The sequence below is a fragment of the Alosa pseudoharengus genome, unplaced genomic scaffold, assembly GCF_046254945.1.
Source record: "Alosa pseudoharengus isolate Yale_2024_CS ecotype anadromous, Long Island Sound unplaced genomic scaffold, YU_APseudo_1.1 YU_APseudo_1.1_scf_18, whole genome shotgun sequence".
Taxonomy (NCBI): domain Eukaryota; kingdom Metazoa; phylum Chordata; class Actinopteri; order Clupeiformes; family Clupeidae; genus Alosa; species Alosa pseudoharengus.
The window spans coordinates 36158245-36176602 of NW_027468650.1; the positions used below are offsets into that span (position 1 = coordinate 36158245).

At 40.3% G+C, this 18358-nt stretch overlaps 1 protein-coding gene across 3 annotated transcripts in view; it reads right to left on the minus strand.

Annotated features, from left to right (window-relative positions):
• Positions 1 to 936: 936 nt before the first annotated feature.
• Positions 937 to 18358, minus strand: part of cyb5a (cytochrome b5 type A (microsomal)) — a 30618-nt gene continuing 13196 nt past the window's right edge. For 2 of the 3 annotated variants that reach the window (XM_076291089.1, XM_076291090.1), the window contains exons 3-5: positions 14733 to 14762; positions 14533 to 14567; positions 937 to 1664 (exon numbers count right to left, since the gene is read on the minus strand). In XM_076291089.1, coding sequence (XP_076147204.1) covers positions 1583 to 1664; positions 14533 to 14567; positions 14733 to 14762 — 147 coding nt within the window. In that variant the 3' untranslated portion in view covers positions 937 to 1582. The remainder of the gene's footprint in view (positions 1665 to 14532; positions 14568 to 14732; positions 14763 to 18358) is intronic. The other variant, XM_076291091.1, reaches the window with a different exon arrangement.

Genomic DNA, 18358 nt, shown 5'->3' on the forward strand with positions numbered 1-18358 from the left:
GATTGAAAAAAGGTAATAATAGACCAGACATGATTGAAGAGGCCACATTTAAGAAAACAACATATCCACATCAGTCCTATCAACATAAGTGTTTTTTTCATAGGTCAGGATTATTAGGCTTTATCACCTGGAGAGAAGAAATACTCTTTTCTGATTGGCTGGTGTGGTGGCTATTAATTCTGAATAACGGGACACCTATGAAGTAGATCTGGTTAAAAAAAAAGTCCATGCTATCGCTGTTATAGGGCCAAAGAAAGTTGTACAACAAGTCGGGTTATTTTTAAACGGAACCGTGTGTTTCCTTTGCGTGCTATAAAGGCATGACTATTGCCCATAGTGCCAACCAGGTGATATACGGAATTAATGGACTTGGGCGGAGGCAAGCTGTGCGTCGGGGAGTTTTTTGCCTCTCGCCCTCGTCCATTAATTCCGTATAACAGGACACCTCGGCGACCGTTATCCCTGACCTAAAAGAGACTGTCGACATTATAGAGCTACTGTAAAAGATTGTTTGCACTTTCAGGAACACATTGGATCAAATTTAGATAGATATCCGACATTAAAGATGGGTTGCTATCCAAAATGTACTTTGCGTGTATGTTTTTGGCTGCATGCGTGAAGGCCGATGTGAGGGATTTTTTTTTCTCGGCTCGAGGTGCAACTCAAAAAATGTCTTCAAGGTTGGCAGGTCTGCCTCTTTGCCGTGTTTCGTTTGGTCCTTGGTTAAAATATAATTATAAGGGTTTTTTTGCACAAAGTGTCTGTTAATAAATGTAAATATAAAAAATAAACACAAACAAACATGACTTTTTGCTCAATCCCTGACTGCACCTTTAAGGCTCAAAGAAATTTGACAAAGCAGTGAAATTTTGATAATGTTGATACTAGACCTTTTTGCATTTGTTTGCTCAATTAACATTATAAAAAAGATAACCATTAAATGAATTGAACTTTTATTTAATATACCTATACATTTGAAAAATACATCGATAAGGCACTTGTGCATTTAAATAATCTGAGTCATGTGATGTTAGTTCAACTACAATGTATTATGTGTGAATTTACAGAATTATGTGTGAGTTTACAGCTGAAAATATATGTGGGTATGAGTATAGTTGTATGCATAAGATATATTGAAATCCATTGTATTTATGTATTTTTGTGTTGTCACCAAATGAGTTGGATTCTTGCCTTCTAACTGGCCTACCTTACATCTGCCCTCTAGAGAAATAATCTGTGAAATAATCACATTCCAATTTCCCAGATAAAACAGAAATTAGTGTGACATTACATGCTTGAATATTTGGATATCCTTGTTGTTGCAACTTTGTCAATTACCACCCATGTGTGATGAGAGAACAACAGTGAATGAAGTAAATTATTTTCCTAATTCATTGTCATATCCAATTTTTAAACACCATTTGAGAGTCTGAAAAATAGGGTTCCTGTTGAACACATGCATACAAACTGATGTATTTTTATACATGATTGAGAATGTAGACAAATTAGTAATTTCTCCAGAATTGCATTGTGTGCAACACAGGCAGTTCTTGTGGTTGGCCCTGGATGTCTAAAAGTGTCGTCACTCATCAGGCGTGTACATACGGTACATCACCGTCACAATGGCCGCAGCAAGACCTGGAATCAGCCAGTTTGACCACCAGCTAAGGGGAGGAGAAAAAAATGCAAAATAAATCATTATTGTCTTCAACAGATGTACTCTTGTTTGCAGGGGCTGCGTAAAATCTATTTTGATTTCTTGGGCAAAAGAATTTGGTAATATCATACCATTCACAAAGCTATGAATCAACTGAATATGTCTGTCACATTCCACCTACGTCACTTACGGTTTCAAATGTTGGGGGAATTCAGATACCGTATAGTCACAGAACAATTAAATAGCCATCAAGAAAAGCATCAAGGAAAACACAGCAAATATGCGGTGGGGCCTACAGACAGCCTTCCACAAAGAGGTCACAGAAAGTGCACCCACATTTGTGTCACAAATTGCTATGCCTACTCCATAGGGCTGGGCGACATATCGATATTACGACTATGACCGATTTTTTTGAAAACGATATGTAGTTGAGACAATATCGTAATACCGGTATTATGTTAAATAATGGGCCATTTTATCAAAGCCACTTGCTCTTCTGTGTTCAGACCATTCAGACAGCCACAGCTCTGCTCAACTGCTCCCCTTGCGTGTGCACGTTCTTCGTTGCAGCACTACAAACTTTTAAACATGACGGACACAGAGTCAGATTTTGTTTACCGTGATCAGAGGTTGGTGCTGATGCCTATTTCCGTCGGCACATCAACGGTTAGACAGAGAATTCTCGCCATGAAATCAAAATTCCACTGGAGCTCCAAGCGGTTTTGTAGGCCTACTTAAGTTACTTAAGTTACAACACTGTTTACAGCTCCTTGACTCATGGTAAAATGTCATTTTTGGTAGATAGCTAATTTAAATACACTTATGGGTGCTTGTGTTTCTTTAGCGATATAGCAGATCTAAAGTCCTCAGGGAGACAACCTACACACTGATTTTATTAAAAGGATATGCACGTGGGGACTCGAGAGCAGTTAGGGGCATCATTTTTTTATGATTCTCGAAAACCCATTCATTCGTGCATAGGGATTTTTCTTACGAACCGGAACATGCAAAAATGGTAATGAACGCATACAAAATGACGGTAACGTCTACCACACTCTTGGTGAGTGACTCTGTTACGTTGTTTAAGTAGCCTAATTGTTTAAAACTATTTAATTGTTATCGATAGCAAGTCACACAAGCAAATGTATGATGGCCTAGACATATGATGTCATCTAGGCCCGATCAACCCTTATGGAAAAAAACTGCATTGTGTGACAAAACTGCAGGTTTTTTTCTGCAGTAGGCTACTGCAATATTTTTGGGCCCAAAATATTGCCTTGTGCAGTACAATGTAGGCCTGTGTTGTCAGTCAGGGTTGACTTATTGGTCTTTTGTTATTTGCACAGCTTTATCAGAGCAGCTGTAGCCTACTATGCCTATTGGTATTGGAATGCCTATATGTTATTGTTTACACTTTTTTGCACAGCTGTGTTAGCTGTGCTCTTTCTGTTTAAAATATCGTATATACAGTGGGCAGTGCTTCGACTTGGCCAGCTTCCCTCGCGGTCCGCGAGCGGGATCACGCGGCATCACGCGACTTTTTCCAGTGACGCTGCAACGGCGCTGCAACAACCGGCAGAGGTCTCAAGTGAGCAGGGTGTCTCGTAAAAAGAAATGGAGCTGGAAAACCCTACACAGACTTCACTACAAACTTTAGCAGACTGGTTTAGAAATAATTTAATAGCCAGAAATATGCCTGCCCTGCCCTAATAAAGAAATATTTGGTTAACGGCGAGTGAATCCCGTTTGCAGCCGTAGAAGAAACGCAGGACAAATTAAACATTCTGGTTTTCTCCGAGTGCAACGATGATAGACAGACATAATTTGGACAACATATAGAGCATATTAACCTCCGTTGCTCAGCCAAATGCCTTCCTGTTACGTCCTGTTATCACAGAGTTACAGGCGATAAACGATTTTTGATGGTCACAAGTTTACTTCATTAGCGTTTATTTTTTTGATTATTAAAGAGTGTTTTTCATTTAAAGGCATGACTTTTAGTGCTCTCCCCAATCCCAGACGTTCACATTGCACGTTTGTTTGTAATGGATGCAACCGCAAGATACGCTTGTCATAGGCGCCGATACATGAAAACATCGAGCACCCACGTGTGCCAGCTTACAGTCCCGGCTAAATTTACATTAATTTAAAATCAAACATCGCAGTTTATGTTAAATTCAGCATCTCTCATAATGTGATTGGATATGTTGCTGTCAATTCCCAACTCCATATACTAACCACCAATGAGAGCGTCTCTTGTATGAAAATTCCTGACACTTCCCACCTGAAGAATTAACGCAAGGCTTTGTCAGGTCTTCAGCCCCGAATGTTTAAAATGTATATAGCCCTGAATATCATTTTAAAAATAGTCTGACAAAGCTTATTGTTTTGTGACACAGCTAAACACTACCTCATAGAACGTCTCTAACATAGCCTAGGTGGTCGCAACTCACAAAAGTAAAGCAGATAGAAAGAACTCACGCAAATCTAGCCTACAACACGCAGACAGCTTCATGCGCAGGGAAGAGAGCGCGCACGCGCGCACAGGTGCTTTATGATTGTTGGCTTCTGATGGTATCTTGCTAATTCACTGAACTGCATTAGGTATGTATGTATGGTATTGCCTTTATCTTATAACTCCTTGTCTGAGCTACTACCAGGCCTATGGTTTTTAAAAGTCAGATGTTCCCTGACAAAGACATTCGAAAATTAAGAATGTTTATTGACTTGAAAAATACACTAATTTTTGCAAACTCCCTTATTTAACCCTTGAAGACATCGCGGTCTGGTGCGCTATCAATGTTGCGCGGGTTTGGTCACAAGCGGCCCGCGGTCGCCCAATATTTTAATCAACCCGACCGCAACTCGGACCGCGAATATTAACTAGACTGCATTTCCGGCGGGAACTGCGAAAGTGTGCTTGCCCTGGTCCGGTCACCAACGTGAGCAGACAGTGACATACGCTATGCTGAACCTGGCTTGATCCAGGCATTGTAACAGTGCCTTTCAGTGTTGGAGCAGTGGCAATATCTCAAAAGCTCTAGGAGAGGGCTATTCAACTATTGGCTTGCGGGTTGAATGTGATTCGTTGGATTTTACCTTTGGCCTGCCTTCGAATTTAGCTTCTACGACTGAGATCAAATCAATAAAATAAAATGACAGCAGTGATTGGCTGCAAAAATAAATAATGTCACGCGTCTTGCGCCTCTCAAACTGGGCTATCAGGTAACCTACAGAGGAATTGAAATTATGAAATATGACCAAGGCATTAAAAAGCTGCTTGTTTGTCAGGATACTTTTTCCCTGATTTATTTTAAAAATATGAGCTATGAGTGTGAATGTTATATATTCCATCCCTTAATTCTGTTTTACTGGTTTATTTCACAAATAATCTATATGGATTTGCTCTATAAAGACCTTATGTCTGTTTGGGATTGTTTTGAGAGCTTTTGATTGATGTATCTCAGAATAAAGGAATGTCCACAACATTAGTGATGTTTTTTGTGTGTGTGAATGTATTTTACTTAACTCATTGAATGTAGCTGGATACTCATGAACGCATGTCTCTAATAGCCACAATAGGAGTAATTTTAGCAACACCGTATTTTGTGTGGCCCATAACGACCCAGTGGATCATGAAAATGTGCCAAAATTCACATTCCTTGCTTGTTGTTGGTACATTAATCCCATTCAGATTGCCACTTATCTGAGATATAAGAATTCAGTATAGGTTTAAGGTCTGGGGCAGGGATTTGACATTCTGTGACTTCTTCATTGAGGGCTTGCTTAGCAGCACTGTCCGCTTTCTCATTTCCCCTCAGACCAACATGGCCTGGGACCCAGCAAAAAACTACACTGAAGTTCTGGTTCTTTAGACGTTGTAGTTGATCAAGCTCAGCTTTGGTTGTAGTTTTTGCGTGACATTAAAGCCTACTGGAAAGATTTTTAATTGCAATTTAATTGAATGCAATTTACTTTTACGATTAAATCAAATAAATGTATCCCTCTCACCCATAGTTTTCTATTTATTTACAAATGTACATAGGCCTACTGTAATTACATTTATACATAGTTATTCTACTGATCTTTATACTATTCATCCTGCACATAAACTTATTCTTACTACTCTTATAATGTTGTTTCTGCACTACAATGACACTGTTTCCACACTGCACATAGCTGTATGTTATGTACATATCTGTTATATATTTGTCATATTGAATATCCATATTTATTCTGTTTTACTATATTCTGTTAATACACTGCATATATCTATATTATTATTTCTACTATTATAATGTTACTACTACATACATTATTCTACTTATTGTATGAGATAACTGCTAATACACTGCACATATTTATATTTAATTCATATTACTCTAAACCACCTTCTGTAAATCAACTGTATACTACTGTCTACATTGCACTATATTTCTTGACCTGTCTCTGTATATTTCATCACCTTTCTATACTTTGCATCACATTGTATGCATACTGTAGCTACATGAATCACAGCTAAGATCCTTGGTTGCTATGAAGGCCAGTCGTTCTAAATGGATGGTTGCTATGGCCAAAGGCCAGTTATCTCTGCCGTTGTCAAGCGGGCATATCCTAACCTTATCTTATTTGAAAAATCTCTATTTTACTTAGCCTACTTCCATACAGTGAGTCCCATTAAGAAGTGGCCACTTCATTCGTGCTTACCGTGATTCACACAGCAGCATTATTAAATTAATCTGTCACCATATGCCTACGTTTGCAAAGAAAACATTTTAATTTGATTCACATGAAACGTTACATTTAATGTGCATGTTGACAATGAGTAGGCTAGTTTTGGTTGTTGGTGGTGTTATTGCATCCCTTAGTTATGCCTACAATGCAAGTTCCCTCGCGATTAGAAGCTCCTGTAAACAATAATAGACGCATTTCAAAACATCGCATTAGGAGTCCTCGCCCCTTCTTTTAAGCTGTCACAGACTTAGGTGCTACTTTTAGGGCTAAAGTGCTTCGTGAATTACTGTTAGTAAAAAAAATAGCAGTCCTAAAGTTACAAGTGACGAAGTTACGAGTGCAAGCATCTCATATTAAATGACCATGACATTACGCTTAACAACATAAATCCCAATTAGCAACATACATCTCCTCCCTATAGCTAGCCACAAGAAATTAATGATAGGCTACTTAATCTCTGCTTAGCATGCTTCTCCGCTTACAGAAGGGGCACATTTATGTTGACCACTACAACATGACTCATGTCTGTAACTCTATAAAACACTTACTTTCATAAAGGACGCACACCATCCAGCACAGTTCTACACATAGAAACCGATATTTTGGGCACTTGTTTGGCCACGAACTCGTCACTCTGAAACTGGACTAGGCTGCACCCTCACCCAATGAGAGTCTTTCAGTATTAAATGTGTACGTGTGATTACGAATGGATGTGTGTGGTTTGCAATTAGAAAAAACAAGAAATAACATTTCCAATAATTTCCCATGATAAATTACATAATATTTGCACCTTCCTTCCTTGTGAAGCTCACATAATTCTAATGATGTCACCGTATGTATGTGAAATGTAATACAACGTTGCCACCTAGCGTATGTATTTAACATTAACGTGACATGTCCGGCTTGTACTGTCGTCAAATCCATGCTTTGAGGAAAACAATGTTTTTATCATAGTTTCCTCTTCAGTGAGCGATTACCTGGTCGTTTTTGTAACAGAGATGGCTGTTTATTGTCCCTAGGTTTACAGAAACACCTATTCCTATTAATACGTATGGAAATCAAGTTAACGCTGCCGACCACTGTTTGTCTATTACATGGCCCAGAATGCCTTGCATGTCTTTACAACAAAACAACCCAGTAAAACCTAATTTCCCGTAAACATATGAATTTGCATACTTGTAACATTTTTAATAATACTCTCCCATCATGATATTTAACAATAATGAAAAATTTAATTTGAATACCGTCAATGTGAAAACAACTCTATTATGTAAGCTATATATAGCTACTGTTCTCCTTGCTATTTCAGTTCGTAAGTCCATACTATCCCATGGCAGAGCAAGGATTTCATGAGTGGGCAAGGTTGCCTGGAGACATTGTGGCTGCCCAGAGGCATTGAGCATACTTGGAAGGCATTGTGATAGAAGGTGAATGGTGAGAGTTACCAAATACATGTGGGTGGTTTGCCAAGTGATGGGAACTTTTGTAATATTTCTTCTTTTTTTTTTAGCTTATGCACCCTCACATTGGAGTCCCCAGTTCATATACATTCGCATAGGCTACTCAATGGTGCTATTTCACACGCATTATAGCGACCCCCACTCACCGGGGTTAGGTGGAAGGTGTTAATAGACGATTGGCGTAGCCTACAGTGGACGCTCAAAAATGACGTTTGAATATCCCCTCTAAAATAAACACATGTATTTGAATATATTGGAATATCTAGGCTATATTATTTATGTCAGTGATCATGTCATCTGTTTTTAACTTTTTGTATGGTTATTGCTTGACAGGGGGGATCCCAAGCAGCTTTCAGCCATAAGGCATTTCCTAATTCACCCGACACTGATATTCAAAATGTTGAAACTATTTCGGCATAGCCTATAAGCAGTTTAATTAAATGTAATGTTAGTTGTAAACAAACGGGCTACTTGGTGAGGCTTGGCCTCACAGATAGGCCTATTAACTGACCGCCCGATTCACGTTGGCTGGGGGGGGGGCAGGGGGGGCCATCAGACATTTGTTCCCAAGGGTCTATGAATTGTTAATCCAGCCCTGCCCCCAACGAACGCAACTTTCCACCTCTGAGACAGCTTAAAAGAAGTCTAGAGGACTCCTAACTAACTGACCTAGGCTGTGCAAACCACAGGCCTTTTTTTTTGGGCAAGCCTGCATTCGAGTCAGGCCTTCTGTTGAAGAATTTTATATAAATCCTGCGCTAACAGTAATCCTCCTACCCCCCGCTACCACAGCTGTGGATAGTGTGGCATGCTCACGCTTTATGTCTCCTTGCAAACTAGGCCTATAGCCCAACCATTTACGTCTTCAAAAAATAACAACTCGCCAGATATGCCTTCATATCTTTGGGCTTCATTCAGCATTTTGTTCTTCCACTGGAAATTACTCCAGCTGCCTGCTGCATCCTTTCTGTTTGTATTGTTTAGAAAAGGTTTGACGTCTTGAGTTAATGCATTAAACATTGTTTGCTGGTAACCAGCCACAAATAGCCTACAGATTCTTGCGTGCGTTCATTCTCTATTCTCTCCAAAATGTGCCCATTCTATAGGCTGGCCAAGTGCGTAATTCTGCGGCATAAAGCAGATGTATTTGTTTATTGTACAGAAAAATAAAAATAACCTGTCAAGCAGTCAATTGACTACATTGCAGTCAATAAGTAGGGCAAATTACGAAACCAAAACGTGGGTCATAGTTGTCTAAGCCTCTGCTGTGAGGCCAAACCCATGAACAAAGACACATTGATATCTGCAATAGAATTTTTTTTGGCGAAACAAGCTCACAGCCGAACGAGTCATAGCACTGAAGGGAGAGGCAACTGGCATGTGATCTCCCCACGGGCCAATGGATGTACAAGTTTTCTCCTGTGCCTACGATATTTAATCCAGTGTTTTGTCAAGTTGCAAAATGCTATTCGTTTTAACAAATTTTTATGATAGTACCCTATACAAAAAGTACTTCATACTATCTTAATTGCTTTATACGCAATACTTGACCAATGGCTATTGCATCTGTCTATTGAAAGTGAGAATGTGGCATGTGATCTACTGTGTAGGCTTCATAAAATAAAATAAACAGATTGCTAATGGCGTTAAGGCCCGGCAGATGACAGCTACCATTGCACAGCAGTTACCAGTCCCCTGTCCAAGAGTTCGAATCTGGGTTAAGATTTTGACAACAATATTGACATTGTTGCTTACCTAAGTTTATCTTTTGTGCAGATCATATTATCAAAATCAGAATCCGCCTTCTTGGCTTGATTTGCGTAAACTAACAAGGACCCCCCCCACCCCTCCATGAAAATCAAATGCTACATATTCTCAGCTGACTCGTCAAAAAGTGCGCACCACCTTATTATTATCTGCAGGTGTGTGACTTTTACTTACATACACATGGCTGCAAATTGACTTTTAATTTATGTATTTTCTGCCTTGGGCATTTTAAAATATGGATGTGTGGTGGTTAGAAGTGTAAATATCAATTAGAAACCTAAATATATATAATTATTCATTTGCAAACAAATAACTGGCGTCAGTGACGTCTTTGACATGAAGATCCCTGGAACTATGCTTCTACTAGCATTCTACCACAGGTTGAGAGGTGTAGTTGTAACTACACAACTTTACGATAGTGGTTGCGAACGTTCGTTGCTACTATGGTTTTGGGAAACACTAACGTAGTGTAACGATGCATTGGACTAGGCCTATGTAAGTTCCAAATATGAATGTAATTCTAAAAAAGCAGATGTATTTGTTTATTGTACAGAAAAATAAAAATTACATGTCAAGCAGTCAATTGACTACATTGCAGTCAAGAAGTAGGGCAAATTAATTTACAAAACCAAAACGTGGGTCATAGTTGTCTAAGCCTCTATAGCGTAGCCTGTTAAAAATGTTGCAGAAGCCTACCCAAGGCTACAGATTAATTCTGAACAGTTATTTCTCTAGTGGCTCAATTATCACACCACTGTTTTGATTTGCGTATTGCGTTAACCCAACACTGACAATAATGTAGACAGCAAATTTTGATTTCGATTTTCGTTACCAGTAGTCAAGCCTTAAGCCATACCCAAGTAGCCTAAATCGAAGTAAATCGAGCTTTTTCAGAAGGGGCGGCAGGCAGAGCGATGTACAGTGGCAGAGCGACGCACAGTGGCTGAAAGTGGTAGGCTACTAAAGCTTCACGCAGCTTCACGCCTCGTAATGCGCGACTGAAGTGGTCATTTGAAAGCGATGCCCACTGTATATTGTATATTGCCAATCAGACCCAAAATATCGGGATATCAGTTTTGGTCCATATCGCCCAGCCTTACTACTCCATAACAAAAAACAACCTGTAACTCACCCATTAGAAATTCACTCTACAGGCCTTCTGTACAGCAAAGTCATTGATTATATATATATCATCAAGCAGTGTGAAGACCCTGTCAGTCTCTCAAATGATCTGAATGTTTTTTACTCTAGGTTTGATAAATATGACTTCAGGGACAAATGTGATTTTGCCTGTGAGGGGATGAGAGCTATGCCTGTGACACTAAGGGAAAGGGATGTGACTTCAGTCCTCCAGCGTGTTAACCCCCGCAAGGCCCCTGGACCAGATGGCCTTAAGGGAAGGGTACTGAAAGAGTGTGCCACTCAACTGGGTCCCATCTTCACCCAGCTATTCCAGCTGTTCCTCAGCACCAGTTTTGTTCCTCAGGCCTGGAAAATGGCGAACATTATCCCAGTGCCTAAAACAACACGCCCCAAGTCACTCAATGACTTCAGACCCATTGCCCTGACCTCTTTATTATGCAAGTGCTTGGAGCGTCTAGTGTGCAGAGAACTAAAACTGCAAACGTCTGAGCATATGGACCCCATGCAGTTTACTTATAAAGCTGATCGAAGTGTGGAGGATGCCACTCTCACTCTCCTAGAAAACATTCACAGTCACCTAGACAAGGCCAAAACATTCACCCGTGTACTTTTTATGGACTTCTCCTCTGCATTCAATACTGTTCAGCCCCATCTTCTGCTGGGACGCCTAAGTGCCCTGAAGGTCAGCCATAGTCTCATTCTATGGATTAGGGAGTTTCTGAGGGAAAGGCCCCAGCGTGTCTGTATGAACAATACCATCTCTGACTGTCTCGTCCTAAACACCGGTGTCCCACAAGGGTGCGTCTTGTCCCCCCTTCTGTTCTCCATATATACCAATGAGGTCAATTACAACAACAATGACTCTATACATCTAATCAAATATGCAGATGACATGGCCCTTGTGGCCTGCCTACAGCCCTTCCTACTTTCAACACATCAACCATCTTGTCACCTGGTTTGACAGCAGCTACCTTGATCTAAATGTCAGCAAGACCAAGGAACTGTGCTTTGGAGGAAAGAGGGGAGCAGGCAACAGAGGACCTAACTTCATGCCCATCAACATGAAGGGGAAGGATGTGGAACAGGTCAGGAACTTTAAATATCTTGGGACAATTATAGATGAAGATCTCACATTCCAACCCAATGCAGACTACATCTTTAAAAAGGCAAGACAGCGTCTCTCCCTCCTCAGGAAACTGCGAAGCTTCAACACCAGCAAGCACACTCTGACCATGGTGTACAGATCACTCACTGAGAGTGTTCTCACGTTCAACATCACCTCCTGGTATGGGAACCTCTCAGTGAAACATAGGAACAAGCTGGCTCAGGTGGTAAACCAAGCCAGCAAAATTACAGGAGAAAAGCAGTTACAACTCCACACTCTATACAGCCGTTCCATAACACAAAAGGCCATCCAGGTCTTCAATGACCCCACCCATCCCCTTCATCCATCCTTTCAGCTACTGCCATCTGGCAGAAGACTGATGGTCCCAATGGCCAGGAAAAATGGGTACAAAAAGTCATTTGTTCCTTCTGCTGTGTCTATCCTGAATCAAGGCATACTAAAATAACTCCCCCCTCCACTTACTCATGCACCACCCAGTCAGGGTGATGATGAGAAGGATCAGTAACGAGAACTGCACTAGTATTTATTCATTTATATTTTTTAACTATTTATGTAACTACAATTTAACTTATATTGTCTGTTGCTGTGTGTTTTTATGTCGCCAGAGTGCCAAAGATAAATTTCCAGTGTATGTACATTCAGTGGACAATAAAGTTTTTATCTATCTATCTATCTATCTATCTATCTATCATTGAAATCCAACTGCCTGGCTTTACTAGCCTAGAAATCTAGACGCGCCCCTAGCGGCAGCAAATTACTTACAAAATACACAGCAAATTACAATTACATTTGCTGCCAGGGCTAGTCTAGCAACTCTCCGTTGGCTTGTGAGCTCCAGAAATCGAAACTGAATCAGGCCAATGAAATCGTGTATAGAGTCGTTAGGTGGGCTTAACATAATGATTGATGGCAGAGTTGCAACGGTTTGGCTTGAATTCCCTGCTACTTGAAAACAAATAAGATGGATGTTGCTGCTGGCGAACAGTGTGACACGAGTTAAGCTTTTATTAAGTTGGCAAACGTTTGAACTAGCCAACTAGCTCCGCTGGTGGGAAACGCATGGGACTCATAGCGCTGCCGCTGTCCTATTGCGTGCAGAGGGAAGTTGAAAGACAACTGATTATCCCGCCCCTCGGACTGAGCACTGCGAACGGTGAGTGTCCAGACCCTACATTTTAATGTGGGTCTGGCTCGTCAGGCTATGGCTTTACTGTTCTCTATGGAGAGTATGGCCAAATCACTCAATCGTTCTTGTCCCATGCTAGCCTACTCCTTAGATAGGACTGTACGTCAGCACAACACCAGCAGCAACATTCGATGTGTTTAAAAAAAAACTTTTTTTTCCAATTTCATTCATTTGGATTTAGTCTCCTCTGTTCTCGTCTTTCTTTTCTCTTCTTTATGCTTACTAATTGTTGACACATCCAGACATAGCTTCACAACGTAACATAATCACGAATAACAGGAAGAAAGATCATTCGAATAAACACATTTTCACATTCCCAGCAGGCCTGGCTCCTTTGCAGGTTTTTTTTTTTTTTTACTTCTAAGTCACATTGTATGTTGTAACATCTGAACGTAAATACAATACAAAAAAACGACATATACAAATAGGGTCACCATGACTAATAGGGCAAGAGAGTGGTATAAATAGCTGTCAATCCCTTATAAAAGAAACGTTGCGAGAGAAAAAAAAAGATATCCGAGAACTGTTGAGCAGTGGGCCTGAGTACTGACGGGAGGGGGGCCCCCTCCGCGCCTGGGCCCCGGTGCACCACACCGTCGGTAATGTCGGTGCTCATGCCACTGGTGTGTGATAAGGAGTTTTTTGGTGTATTGCTCACTCGCAATTTAACATGAATTAGTTTACTACTTAAAGTTTCCACACCTTAACATCATATCAACGTACTAGGCCAGTGGTTTTCAAAGTGGGGGCAGGGGCCCCCTGGGGGGCCGCGAGGGGGTGCCAGGGGGGCCTCAGCAAGTTGGAAGGAAAAATAAAAGCAAAAAATAAATACATTTGGAAAATTTAAAATATACCTATTACTATGAGGGTTGTTATACAATGCAATTATAATAATGTGAGGCATATCTGAACATTATATTTCCCATGATAATGACTGGGAATAATAGTAGAATGACAGCTCTCATATAGCAGAAAGCCCCAAATACAATTTTTACACACTGTATGCTCCATCGCGAAGTGCTTGTGGCTAAAATGATTATTAGGATTAGCATAATGTATTTTTACATTTGCCGTAGTATTGTCGATGGGTTTAATGGGGGGGGGGGGGGGGGGTCACATCAAGGGGGTCCTTGGCCAGAACCTAGTGGTATTTGGGGGGCCTTGTCGTGGAAAAGTTTGGGAACCCCTGTACTAGGCTACAGCCTAACATTTTCAAAAAAGGAGGGTTAAAAAGGCGTTAGATCAGAAGATGTTGGATTAGCGAACATGCAGAGGATTTGAGAGATTATGCCCAATCATGTCTAGTATTTTTTACCCAATCACTTTTAGCCCTTTCTAAAAACCGAGGAGCATAAAAAACAATTATTATATTAATTATAATTATTAAGTGCACAAGGGGAACACCTTATTACTAAGGTGAACATCTTAATTTTAGAACGAGAAAAAAATCTGTCCAAACCTTGTGGTTTCATGAACTGTGGTGACAAGGGACTCCTGTACCAAAGGGGGGAAAATAAGTGTCACTGCCAAAATATATACTTTTAGTAACTGCATGATACTACAGTAACCATAATGTAACAATTTCAAGAGTGCACCCAGAGTTATTAAAGAGGTAGTTTATCACAACTAAAACTTTTAAAATGTCTTTCAGGTACTTACAGGAGGTTTAGAGATTTTCTCCCAATCATCCTTTAAAAAAATGAAATGATTAAATGACAATGACAATAACAGGAACAAAATGCAATAAAATATAGAATGTACAATATGTAGCAAAATTCAAATGGCAATGCAATTGGCAATTTGCAATTCAATAAGACATTGCATTATGCAATTGACAATTCATTATGCAATTTAATAATGCAATTTGAAAATACGTTGTACAAAGTATATTTTAATATGCAAAGTGGCTTTGAAATCCTCAATTCAATTTGAATTATTTTCATAAAAAAAAAATGAAAAAAAAAAACATTCTTTATTACTTTGGGTAGAAAGTAGAGTTAACATTTTGCCACAGTTTTTGAGTCAAATTGAATACCCTGATTGCATTGCACTTTGCCACGTTCTGTGTGTTGCAAAATTCTAATGGCAATGCGTGTCACCGCAACTTCCATCGCAATATTTTAGAAAAGTTGTCGCGAAATCAGCCATTTTAGGTCGCAACTATCTCAAAAAATCCACGTGAAATCCTGGAGGGACTGAAAATCATAGAACTTAGCATCATTACAAGACACTTATCTCCAATAATCCAAGATAGATGGATGGGTTAGCTTCCTACGACTAACAGCACCACTGCTGGAAAAAAGTCTACGGGAAACACTGAAGGTGCATGATTTCATGAACCCCAAGAAAACCCTGAACATTTTCAATGGAAATCTGTAAATCTCTGCCAAGACATTAAAGGTGGGTCATGACTGGATCATTCATCAAGGGGGTATTCCAGAAAGGAGGTTTAACAAACACAGAGATAAAACTTAACCTCTGGGTTGTCTGAACCTGTGGCGACTAAACCCGAGCTGTCGGTTCCAAAACACCGGTTACCAGTTAGTTCAATCAACCCTAACAACCCTCTAGTTAACCTAGAGTTGTGCGCGTTCACGGCGAACTTATAAAGGCATCATCTATTGAGAGTCGAAACCATGAGTGAAACCGGCGAAACGAAGAGCACCGTATTTTTTAGAGGCGGAGTAGCAAGTTCTCCTCGAGGCATACGAGCAGAGAAATGTAATAACAAAAAAGAGCAATACTTGAGCGTCTGCCAAGGAACGAGCCGAGAATAGCCTAACTGACCGTGTAAATGCCTAAGTTTAGGATAGGCTATTAATGTCAAAAGCACAATTAAATAATTCAGTGGACATTACTGTACGTATTGACTGCTTTGAATGATGCTTTCTTAAACTAGCCTACCTTGTCACAGATTGAGTGGGCCATAGACTCATTGAGAATCCCAAATGTATTTTTCTGTTTTAACGCGGGTTCTGCAGCTGTGGGCCAAGTTAAACCTTGTTTGCGCTCCAGTTTCGGAAGGCTGATGAGTGTCGGAAGGCATGGGTAGCCTATCCTTTATTCCCCAGTAGCCTACCCATCAAGTTCTCCTGTAATTGCACATATAACATTAAGTTACAGCCTACACATTAATTAGTCTGTAGTGGATCTGATAATATTCTAGTAAGGTATACATGTAGGCCTAACGCACCCATGTTGAAATGTGTCGCTCAAATTAGATTCCCGGTACATCCTGGCATCGTGTAGGCGTACTGGGCCCTGCCATTTCACCTCCACGTTTATGATGTGAAGCATCACATATCATCTGGCAATTATTAAAATAAAAATGTGTTTTAAACACCAATACCATTAAGAGAGAATCCAAAAATAGAAGTGGCCTATGACCTATCCATTCGACCTTAATGTGAGGAAATTCTGAAAATGCCAAAGACCGTTTATTGAAAGCTCACCAGCAAAGACAGCCTATTGTTGGTGCATATTTGGAAAACTTAATAAGTGATGCTGACCTGCCAGTTGGTGAAAATATACTTTAATGATCCTCGTGGGTTTGTGGCCAGGAAAACGAATGAAATTGAACTTCTTTAGCGCAAACTTTACTTACTGACGGACAGCTTGACGATATGGTCTGCGTCTCCAACACTACAAAAACTCCCAGTCGGAGAGCGATAGTCGATGCACATAATTTGGAGAGGCATTTAAAAAGGCCTATTAAAAAACTATTTTATTCCAAATGCCATCAGCATTCTTAACCAAACTATGGTGGAGGCTAGCTAGGCTACATTAAAGATTTATTAAATGCTATTCTAATCCACGATGCGTAATGTAGGGATAGAGAATGCTTTTCAAGTAGCCTATATTTAGGATTCAGTTGAAAAACTGTAGCGCTCTTGCAAAACTCGTTTGGAAAAGAAATAGGATATCATGTGATGTCGTGGTCTTATCGCCTTCTCACGGTGAATTGCACGGATGAATATTACATGATTTTGTGCTTCTTTGTCAATCGTCAAACCTTCGTCAAAATGAAACGCCATTGTGTGACAAGTGTAAAAATAGCGGCCTGGCTGAACATGCACTGAAATAACCGAACATAAGTGAACATAACCTGGTAGGGGGTAGGTTTTGTTCAGGTTAAGTTCAGAGCCTATGTTACCATAGTTACTTACATAGCCTGATCATTTTTGAACATTTTGGAACTGAAATTCCAGGTTTACCACTTACTCTGGGTTAACATACCCAGTTAAGCCAGTAAACCTGCTTTCTGGAATACCCCCCAGGTCAATAAACCAAAACAAAAACACAAAATCAAGCTTCTGCCATTGCCATCTCAGTCCCATGATCTAAACTCATTGTCTGGCTATACTGGCTATATTAGCCCATGTACAACCGCTCCTTCCATCTCCCAGTCTGGACTGTAGTCTAACATCATACTTGACCAATGGCTGATATATGGCTCCATGGTCCATATTTATTGCTGGTTGCTAGACTTTAACCCTGCAACGTTGCACTGTTGGACTTATTTGCACTACCACCATGACACACACCTTATTGAGCACATTACCACTGTATATTGACTCACAGGGTCAGTCCCTGCCCTGTAGGCTTGGGTATCGAATATCGAGTATTGGTTGGATTACTATATTTGCAATTTTCCCGGAACCGTTCAAAAGTTTAAATTTCGATTCCTAGTTTCGATTCCCAGTCCGCCGACCGGAAGAAAAAACCGCTGAACACCAACGAAGAAGCGCATAGTTCATAGAATTAAAATTCATGGAGAAGGTCAGACTATTTCATTCAGAAAGCAGGGTTCCCGCGGATCCTTAAATAGTCTTAAATACAACAAAATTTTTAAAAGAGAGGTATTAAATGTGCGTATGGGACCACCAGCGAGTGCAAGAGAGCGAGTGATGTCTCAATCCAGTTTCGTGTATTTAAAACGCAATTGTATAAATGACTAGGCTATTAGGCTACGGGAGGAAGTGTAGTGGTTGCAGAGTGAAGATGTTTTTCACGGGTGTGGTTAAAGGTGTGAAAACGGTAATAATACAGTAGGCCTATGTACAAAATAATATGCCTGACGTTTTCGTGGTGTAGCTGAGGCCAGAGAGATATACAGGTAGCCTACGTGGAATGAGAAAGCCTACGGTAGAATGAGCGGGAGAAAGAGCGATAGGTTGGCCATACGTTCGAATTTAGGCCGGACATATGGATTTTAAAAGCCCTGTCCATCATTTGTTCTCCTTTTTGGAGTTGCGCTTTGCATCTAAAATCGTTGCTCGGACGCA